The 10,769-nt window shown below is 42.9% G+C and overlaps 1 protein-coding gene across 1 annotated transcript; it reads right to left on the bottom strand.

The window, feature by feature from the left end:
• Positions 1 to 3,849: 3,849 nt before the first annotated feature.
• LOC121137186 (EKC/KEOPS complex subunit Tprkb-like) lies at positions 3,850 to 6,345 on the bottom strand. The gene is given in 2 exon segments (XM_040739143.1): positions 3,850 to 4,449; positions 4,451 to 6,345. Coding segments are annotated over 2 exon segments (525 nt in total). The 5' UTR covers positions 4,538 to 6,345; the 3' UTR covers positions 3,850 to 4,011.
• Between the last annotated feature and the right edge of the window lie 4,424 nt (positions 6,346 to 10,769).

Genomic DNA, 10,769 nt, shown 5'->3' with positions numbered 1-10,769 from the left:
GAGCAATGGAAAAGTGACCTGTATGAGTTAATGCCAGGGTTATACACATTCTGCCAGAGAGAAGAGCAGCATCTGTAACACGCTATATGTAAGACATATGGCACACGTACCAGGCTTTTTCTTCTGGCCCCCAGTCAGCTCCCAAATCATGACACAGAGACTTTATTATTAGCTTTGAATGCTCTGCATAGCTTAGGCATATTAATTTAAATTAACCTGTTTCTCTTTATCTACCTTTTGCCTCAGGACTTAATTACCTTTTCTAACTTTGTTTCTTTTTGTTTTTTGAGACAGGGTTTCTCTGTATAATAGCTCTGGCTGTCCTGGCACTCACTCTGTAGACCAGGCTGGCCTTGAACTCACAGAGATCCACCTGCCTCTGATCCAGAGTGCTGGGATTAAAGGTGTGCTCCACCACCACCCGGCTTAATTTTTTATTTATTTACTTATTTTTTACATTCCAAGCCCAGTTCCCCGTCCCTCCTCTCCTTCTGCTCTCCTACTCCCCCCCCCCCCACCTCCCATTTGCTCCTCAGAGAGGGTCAGGCCTCCCCCTAGGAAGTCTACTACATCTGTCCCATTATCTCGTTGAGGCAAGGCCAGGCACCCCACTTCTGTCTCCTCTGCCGCGTATTATGTGACAGGGGCCAGTCTCCCAGGGACCTCTGTCTCTGCCTCCTCAGGGCTGGGATTACAAGTGTCCGCTACTACACCTGGCTCTTTAAGTGTGGGTTCTGGGAACCAGACTCCAGTCATTGTACTTGTAAGATAAGCACCATACCAACTGAACTATCGCGCCAGCGTAGGAGTTAGTTTCCTTGCGCTTTGCTTATTTCTAGTTGTTACCGTAACCATCGCTCAGTGTGTGTGAAGAAACACCTGCCGCAGCACATACATGGAGGACAACCTTCGGAATTGGTTTTTCCCTTCTACCATGGGTTCCAGGGATTGAACTCTGGCTGTCAGGCTTGTACTCCAAGAGTTTTTACCTGTGAGCCATCTCTCCAGCGCCCCCGTCCTCTCCTTCCTTTCCTTCTTTCCCTCCCTCTCTCTCTCCTTTTTGAGACAGGTTCCTGCTATGAAGCCCAGGCTAACTCAGAACTCAACAATTCCTCTGTCTGCATCTCCCAAACACTGGGATTTCTGATGTTCATTAACACACCCAGCCAGTTTCATTGTGTCTATGGCTGAACAGTATTCGTGTGTGTGTGTGTGTGTGTGTGTGTGTGTGTGTGTGTGTGTGTGAGAGAGAGAGAGAGAGAGAGACAGACAGACAGAGACAGAGACAGAGACAGAGAGAGACAACAACTGATAGACATAGTGTGTGTGTGTGTGTGTGTGTGTGAGAGAGAGAGAGAGAGAGAGAGAGAGAGAGAGAGAGAGAGAGAGAAATTTTTTCCATTCAACAACTGATAGACATACAGATAATGTACCTGTTATGGCCATTCTGAGTACAGCGAACACAATTTTAACAAGAAAATCTAGCAAAACATAAAAACTGATATATCATAACCAAGTTTCACTTGTTTTGTCTTTTAAAAAATGAGATCAGTTTAATATGTGAAATATCTACTTTAAATAATTTATAACTGACTAAAAAAAAACCTATACAGGGGGTGGAGAGATGGTTCAGTGGTTAAGAACACTGACTACTCTTCCAGAGGACTCAAGTTCAGTTCCCAGCACCCACATAGCAACTCACAACTGTCTGTAACTCCAGGATCCGGCACCCTCACACAGACATATATGCAGGGAAAACACCAATGCACACAAAATAAAAATAAAATAAAAGTATTAAAAAACAACCACAGAAGCTAGGACCAAGGTTATACACGAAAGCCCAAAAGTATTTTTAAAAAAAAGTATACAGCAAAGAACACACCTTTAAATATAGATAAAAGCTGTGGAGCTGAGAAGTGATGGTTCATGCCTTTAATCCCAGCAATTGGTGTGTGTGGGGAGGGGGAGTGAAGAGATGACTCAGCAGTTAAGAGCACTGGATGCTCTTCCAAAGGATCCAGGTTCAATTCCCAGAACCCACATGGCAGCTCACAACTGACTGTAACTCCATCTTAGGGGATGTGACACCTTCATACCAACACACATACAATAAAGTTAAAATAAAGAAAAAAAATCCCAGCAATTAGAAACAGAGACAAGCAGATCTCTGAGTTTAAGGCCAGCTTTGTCTAACGGGGATACACAGAGAAACCTGTCTTGAAAACCCAAAAACCGCACTCGGGAGGCAGAGGCAGGCACATCTCTGTGAGTTCGAGGCCAGCCTGGTCTACAGGGAGAGTTCTAGGACAGCCCCCAAAACAATACAGAGACACCCTGTCTTGAAAAACCAAAAAAGAAAAGAAAAGAAAACCCAAAACCTGGCCAGGCATTGGTGGCGCACTCATTTAATCCCAGCACTCAGGAGGCAGAGGCAGAGGCAGGTGGATCTCTGTGAGTTCTGTAGCCTCTTCTACAGAACAAGTTCTAGCATAGCCTCCAAAACAATACAGAGAAACCCTGTCTCGAAAAAACAAAAAACAAAAATAAATATAAACAAATGATATAAAATAAATTAAAGAAAAAAGAAAACCCAAAAACCAAACCCAAAGAAAAAGCGGCGGTAAGTATGAATGAATCCTTCCTTCCTAGAATGTCCGAAAGCAGTATTTCCCAAATGTTGCTCTTTACAACATTCTCGGAAGGAAAAAGATGAAGAGGATAAGTAAGTTTGAGAATGCCTGCATGCTCTTCACACTCTATGTCTTGGAGAGTCACAGTGCCTTAGTATTACCACATCAAACACGTTGAGCAACACTCTGGGGAGGATATTAGCTTATCTTTGCTTAAATAGCTGTTCTTCCAAAGTCCCCTAAGCAAGCACAGCATCTTTTTTTTCTGAAGAAGGAATCTGGACTGGCTTGTCCAGTGGGCAATGCATGCATTGCCTTTCCTAGACTAGTGTGCCCTCGAGCTAGTGGAAAGAGACCCAGCCCCACAGACTGCGGTCCGCCGGTAAGTAGCTATATGCTCTCTGCTATTTCATTCTCATTGCTGTCAGTTTATTCCTCTGCAAAGAAAGGAAAATGATATTTAGCTGTTTAAGCTCCTGACCAGCTCTGGATTTATATTATCACACGCTGGCCATGTTTCTCTACACTCTTACAGGTCACAGAGAATCTGAGCAGTATATCCCCAGCTCAGCTTTGCATTCACCAGGAATCAATTAGTGTCAAGCACATACTTAAACACAGCAGCTTCAAATCTCCAGGGTTAAGCCAGTGCGGTGGGACATGTGCTATCCCAGCACTTGGGAGACGGAAGCGGGAAGATAAACAGTTGAAGGTCTGTCTTGACTACACCAAGTCCAACCTGGACTATATGAAACCCTGCCTCAGTGCGGGAGGGGGCTCAGAGGAAAAGGGCTCTTGACTCAAGCCCGATAAGGTGAGTCTGGTCCCCAGAGCCCATATAGCGGAAGGAGAAGATTGACACCTGAAAGTTGTCCTCTGACCTCCACACCTATTGTAAGCATGTGCACTCACATGTAAATAAATGTAATTAAAAAAACAACATGTCTTGAACACATTATCTACTTTTGTTCTTTTTTGGGGGGAGAGGCAGGATTTCTCTTTGTAGCTCTGGCTGTCCTGGAACTCCCTCTGTAGACCAGAGCGGCCTTGAACTCACAGAGATCCACCTACCACTGCCTCCTGGAGGGCTGAGATTTAAGGTGTGTGCCACCACCGCCACTGCCTGACTCGTTTAGGCATTTTTTTTTCCAGGTGCTTGCATTTTTTATTCCAATTGTACAAAAATAAAATGTATTGAAATACAAACAGACTGGAAGACAATGGCAAAAACAGTGACAGGGGCTATCTTTAGGAAGTGAAAAAAAAAGTAGGGCTAGCAGAGGTTTACTTTTCCCCTTTTCAGTGATATGTTAATTTTTATAACCAGGAAAAAACCATCAGGTGATTAACTCTGAGATTTTTCTGTTGATGTTTGGGCATCTTATAAAACATCCTTTGTTGACATCCTACAAATGATACCGTCCAATAATGTCCCAATACTCTCTTCTTGTGATGACAGTTTATATATCTTTTTGACTTCTGAGAGCTTTGTTATTTCTGGAAGACATTCCCAAGGTACCTGCTGGCCTTCCACTTGAGATATTAGGTGCTCTTGGTGTATTGGTTTTTCTCCTTCTTCAATGTAAACAATGAGAACTGAAGTGTTACTTTCTGAGATACCAAATTTCTTCAAAGCCTCTGAAATATTATTTGGGGAGAGGTTGAAGATGATTTCAGTAGACAGAGTCCTTGTCTTCATTTTTCCCAGTTTGTGGAGATGAACAGCTTTGTTTGCTGCCACAAGTATCTGAAATGGATCGACGATCACATTAGGGTTTATCAATGAGCCATTGATAGATCCTTCCATGGCTTTTTTTTTTCAAGTCTCCTGCATTTTTTACATCTTTAAATAACAGAAGGGTCACTCTGCATTCAGGAAACAGGTCCAACTGCTGTGATAACTGCATTTCATAGACAAGGAGGACACTTCAGTCTGCTGTCCGTTTCAGAAGATCGTCCCCTCGGAAACAACGCTCTGCACTTCCGGAAGTGCCCCATCGTTCCCCATTTAGGCAATTTTTACATTAAATATTATGTTTCTACTTAACATACCAAAAAGTGAATACCATTCCTACACTTACTGAGTTTACAGTTTAGAAAGACAGGCATTTGTACAGTGAAACAAAATTCAATGCTGGGGAAGCCCTCAGAAGAATGGAGAAACATGCACAAGCAACCTTTGCAGGTTTTCGTTGCTCTTGAGCATTTTCATTTATTCCATGACAATATCATAAGGCATATAATGTGTTTTGATTATATTCATTGCCCTTTTCTTATCCCTTCCTACTCCTGCAGAACCATTTCATCCTCCAAAGCCCCCCCACTCCTATGTTCATGCCTTTTGTTGTTTCTGTAACCCACTGAGTTTCCTCAGTGTACTGGCTATTTTTTATATTAACATTATCTGAAAGGGAAAGCTCAATTAAATATATCCATAAGATCTGACTTGTAAGGCATTTTCTTCATTGGTGATTGATGGGAGAGGACCCAGCCCATTGCAGGTGGGGCCATCCCTGGGCTGGTGCTCCTGGGTTCTGTAAGAAAGCAGGCTGAGCAAGTCTTGTGCAAGCCAGTAACTCCTTCATGGCCTCCACATCATCTCCTGACTCTGGGTTCCTGCCCCGACTTCCATCAATGATGAACAATGACATGGAAGTATAGGTCAAATAAACCCTTTCCTCCCCAAGCTGTTTTGGTCATAGTGTTTGATCACAGCAATAGCAGCCCTAAGTCTGTGGGGCTGGGGTCATTTATTGAAGCCTGAGAAAATTACACCCCTCGTCCATTACCTACTAATAGCTCCTCAGTGGTGGAGTCTCATGAGCTCCTTTTATCCTTGGTAGAAGGCTGACGGACCCACTATTGTCCAGGCCTGCGTAAGTAACAGTAGCTGTTGTGAGTTCATTGGTACAATGGCATGTCACATCCAGAAGACAGTGTTTCTCAGCGGTCCTCCCCCATCTCCCAGCTCTTACTGTTGTGGTCCCAGGCTCTGAATCCATCCAAGCAGACCCAAGAGGTTATTGCAAGGCAAGATTTAATGCAAGGCAGGACAAAAGAAGGGGAGGGGGCTGATTGACCAGGGCTGCAGAACAGATTCAGGAGCTGAATTGTGAAACCCCCCCCCCATGTCAGTTGAAGCAAGTATTTAATCACAAAAATTACAAACATTTGCTGTCAAGTTACAGTTACAATTTTCACCAATCAGGATTTAGAGATTAGGGGCTTCCTTGAAGATTTCATCATTATCAACTCATATACAACACAAGCTTTTCAGTCCAACCAGTCAGATCCATTTGTTCCTTCTGTTGTTAGGACCAGCTATAATGCTTCTAGAGAACTAAAGATACATAATGACTATTTGTACGGTTTTAGGAGGTGGGTCAGCTGTAGAATGTTTCCAGCTCCCCTAGGGCCTGGGAACCTGAACTTTGTTTCACCCAACAGGTAAAATGGAGTCTAAAGTCAAAATGACAGTACTTATGACAAGGTGCTTTTTGCCTGTTCCCACCATTACATTCTTCCAGTTTTTTCTTTCAAGATCTGTCCTGTACTTGGAGTGGGGTGTGTGAGATAGTGTCTTGTTCTGTAACCTAGGACAGTTTCAAACTAGCAGGAATTTTCTTGCCTTTGACTCTCTCGAGTGCTGCCTTACAAGTACATATCACCATGCCTGGTACAATTTTAAATTTATTAAGTAACTTTTTGTCTTGGTTACTTGAAATAGAAATTTTAAACAATTTACATGTATAACCCTCTTTTTATTTAAAGAAAATAAATTAAAGTAACAATGTTTAGAAATTCTTCATTTTCCTTCCTAAAATATGTACATTTAGGGCTGGGGAAATGATTCCATGAGTGACTGTGCATACTGTGCAAGCATGAGTTCAAATCCCCAGCATCCACAGAAAATTCCTGGAGTAGCCTAGCTTGCTTGTAATCCAATGATTGTGGGGTGTGACAGGGCAGTTCCCGGGGAAGGAAAAGGCAGGATTGTTTTGGGGGCTTTTTGGTAAGCCAGCCTAGATAAAAATATTGCAAGATCCAGGTTCTGTGGGATACCCTGTCTCAAGGGAATAAAGCAGAAAATCACAGAAGACATTTGGTGTTCTTTTGGCCTCTCTGTATGTGCATTCTTAAAGCATGTGTACACAAACCCCTGATGTGTGCAAACACCCATATACCACACACACACACACACACACACACACACATTCATTTAATTAAAAAAACAAACACATTCAAACATCGCCGTGTATGACAACACCTCAGAACCAAAGGGAATAGTGGTCAAATGGTTTTAATCTTTTGAAAGAGCTGGGAGACTTACCTCTTTTGTACAGCAGTTAGTAAACAGCTTACCATTTCCCCAGTTATTGTTCAGAAATGGCCCTGCAGAGGTAAAATGACTCAAAGACAATATAATTGATTCACTGTTCACAGAAAAACCTCAACTGTGTTCCACATGAAGTGTCACACAGATCACTGTGACACATTGCACAGGAACATAATTGGCTAGCACATACAGTGATATGTCAGGTAGTTAGCCAAGTAGGCTTCATTATTGTTGAGTATTAAGATAGTGACTTCCATTGTTTCCTTATCATACATGTACAATAGAATTGCAGGTAATTTAGAAAGTCTGAGGTTTTGTTCTTTGCTTTTTAAAAATGTAGGGCTAGAGAGATGGCTCAGCAGTTAAGAGCTTACATAGCTCTTGTAAGAACCAGACTTCAGGTCTCAGCACCTACACAGACACACACACAAATACACATACTTAAAAGTGTTTGGATTACAGGCTTATGCTACCATTCTTTTCTATTTCATTCATTCATTCATTCATTCATTTGGTTTCTCAAGGCAGGGTTTCTCTGTATTATTTTGGAGACTCTCCTGGAACTCACTCTGTAGACCAGGCTGGCCTCGAACTCACAGAGATCTTCCAGCGTCTGCCTCCTGAGTGCTGGGATTAAAGGCATACGCCACCACGGCCCGGCCTTATGCTACAATTCTTGATTTATATGGTTCTGGGAATTAAACACAGGGTTTGTGCATGCTAGTACCAAATGTACTCCCTGCCCCTCTCTTGGAGACAAGGTCTTGCTAAGAAATTTTTTGGCAGCAGAGACAACTTAGTAGTTAAGAGTACAGATGCATGTGTGTGGGCACAGGAGCTGTCCACCTTGTTTTTTGAGACAGGGTACCTTACAGACCTAGAGCTCACAGATTAGGCTCATCTGACTGGCTGGCCAGCAAGCTCAGAGGTCCACTTGTTTCTCCCTGCTCAGTACTGAAATTAAAGCATATATCACCACACCTGGATTGACTTTTTAGAGATAGGGTTTTTCTGTGTAGCCTTGGTTGTCCTGGAACTCACTCTGCAGACCAGACTGGCTTCAAACCTACCTCTGCCTCCTGTGTATGATGGGATTAAAGGTGTGTGCCACCACTGCCTTGCTATACCTGCCCTCCTCCCTTACCCTGCCAAGACAGGGTTTCTCTGTGTAACAGCCCTGGACGTCCTGGAATTCACTTTGTAGACCAGGAACTCATAGAGAGCTGACTTCAATGCATGAACAACCACTGCCCTACCATAACTAACTTTTTAATGTGGGTTCTATGGGTTAAACTCAGGTTCTTAGGGGCTGCAGAAATGGGTCAGCAGTTAAGAGGACTAGCTGTTCTTCCTGAGGACTTGGGTTCAATTCCCAGGACCCACATGGTGGCTCACAACAGTCTGTGACTCCAGTACTAGGGCATCCAACACTTTCCTCTAGCTTCTGAGGGCAGCATGCATGGACCAGATATACACACAAAGTCCCTCTCTTCCAGTAAGAGCTGTAATAAAAAAATCGAGGATTAACTGACTACAAAACTCAAGCTGCAGCTTCTCTACTGTCTTCTTACAAGTACAACCTAAGTGGCAGATTTATGAACTCTTGAGAATTTGAGGAAAACAATGTGGCTGGAGAGTTGGGTCAGCGGTTAAGAGCACTGGCTGCTCTTCCAGAGGACCCAGTTCAATCCCAGGACCACATGGCAGTTTGCTGCAGTCCAGAACTCCAGTTCCAGTCCATGCTCACACAGACATACATGCAAGCAACACACCAAATAAAATAAATACATAAAAATAAAAATTCAGAAAAGAACGAATATTAAAATACACACAAGGGCTGGAGAGATGACTCAGGTTAAGAGCACCGGCTTTTCTTCCAGAGGTCCTGAGTTCAATTCCCAGCAACAACATGGTGGCTCACAACCATCTGTAATGAGATCTGGTATCCTCTTCTGGCCTGTAGGGACGCGTGCAAACAGAACACTGTATACATAATAAATAAATATTTTTTAAAAAAGAAAAATACACATAAAAGGTTATACATAAAGTACTAAGATATTCATGTGTCTCCTCAAATTTAATTGTGCCCTTCTTAGTTATGATCCGAATTCACCTTACCTTGCCAGTCCTTTTCCTGTGTGTGAGTATGCATGCAGACTGCACACACATTTGTGAAGCCAGAGAATAACTTTGTTGTATCCTTTGTTCCTCGGCCATCATCCACCTTTTCGTTTGAGTCAGGTTCTTTTCCTGTCCTGGGACTCACTGAGTTGGTTAAGTTAGCCAGCCACTAAGCCCTAGTGAGTGCTAGTCTCAGCCTCTCCAACACCGGGGTGATAATTGTGTGCCTGACATTTTTAATGTGGATTCTGGGGACTGAACCCAAGTTTGTACTTTTGCAATCATGTTACCAACTGAGCTCCCTCCTTTGAGGCAGGGTCTGGAAGTTGTTGTCAGAATACCACACCGAGCAGGGTGTTGGTGGCACACACCTTTAGTTCCAGCACTCAGGAAGACAGAGGCAGGCAGATCTCTGTGAGTCTGAGGACAGCCTGGTCTACAGATGGATTTCCAGGACAGGCAGAGATACATAGATGAAACCCTGTCTGGAAAAAACAAACAAACAAACAAACAAAAACAAACAAAAAGACCCTGAGCCTCTGACCCTTCTACCTCCATCTCCCCAGTGCAGACATGCACCACTGCCCCTGGTTTTTATGCATCATAGGAATCAGACCCAGAGACCCCTGGATGCCAGGCAAGCACTGAGCTACTTCCCCAGCCCTTCTGTCCTATTTCCATAAATTCAAGTCCCCTTGAAACACTTCCATGTTTCTGCTATACATCTGCCCCCAAGGAACACATTTTCATTTCCAACTCAATGCTTTTGCTCACAGCTTCTCCTGTGTCTTTATTAAATTTTACCTTTTCTTCTGTGTCCTAAAATTTGATTCCCTCAAGATACTTCTACAGACCACCAGCCTCTCCCCCACCCAAGTATCATTTATTCCTTCAATTACCTTTTTTATACAGTTTCTCTACCCCAGCTCACATTTCAAAAGCTAAGGGTGCAACAATAAAAAATAATGTCTGTCCTCAAAACAGTATTGATCACCCTAAAAGCAAGTAAATATGTACTTAAGACAAATGTACACAAACCCAGATATTATTTGAGGGAACAATATAATACAAAACCCACAGTACACTTATGTTTCAGTATTGTATTTTAGTTTTCTTTAGGAAGACTTGGCAATTTTTTAATGCTCAGGTTTATGAAGTTCTTCATTTAGTCCTGCTAGTCAAAAATGGGAGTGAGGGATCTTTTCACAAAAGCTCAATTCCTGTGCTGTGAATTTATTCACGTGTTTAGGGGAACAAAGAAGCTGGACAATGGCTTCAATTCCTTCTTCTTTCAGTTCTCTCTACCCAGTCACTAGGCATTTGATAACGATCATTATTGCCTACATGGGCAAAGTGACTGGGTGAGGGACAGAACTTTGCATGGAAGCCTGACTAGTCAGGAAGCTACACTACAAACAAGTGCTGTCCTCATCTGACAGTCTTAAAGATGACCGGATGTGTGGGGACTGAAGAGGTAAGCTGCAACAGGGAGCTCCATAGGACTTGGTATGCAGATAAGTCAGGAGCAGGGTGTTTCTGGGAACTGCCTTCATTCCAGGTTTACAAACCACTTAGACCGTGGTGCTATCATTAAAGAGAGGGAAAAAAAGAATTGATACTTGGGGAAAAATATACAAACTCATTTTGGGATAGCTAAATGAATAACATGACAGTCCTAGGAT

This window comes from Mesocricetus auratus, unplaced genomic scaffold (assembly GCF_017639785.1).
Source record: "Mesocricetus auratus isolate SY011 unplaced genomic scaffold, BCM_Maur_2.0 Super-Scaffold_100676, whole genome shotgun sequence".
In the NCBI taxonomy this organism is placed as follows: Eukaryota; Metazoa; Chordata; class Mammalia; order Rodentia; family Cricetidae; genus Mesocricetus; species Mesocricetus auratus.
Note: the sequence above shows the minus strand (reverse complement) of the source record. Positions and strands in the feature narration are given on the sequence as shown.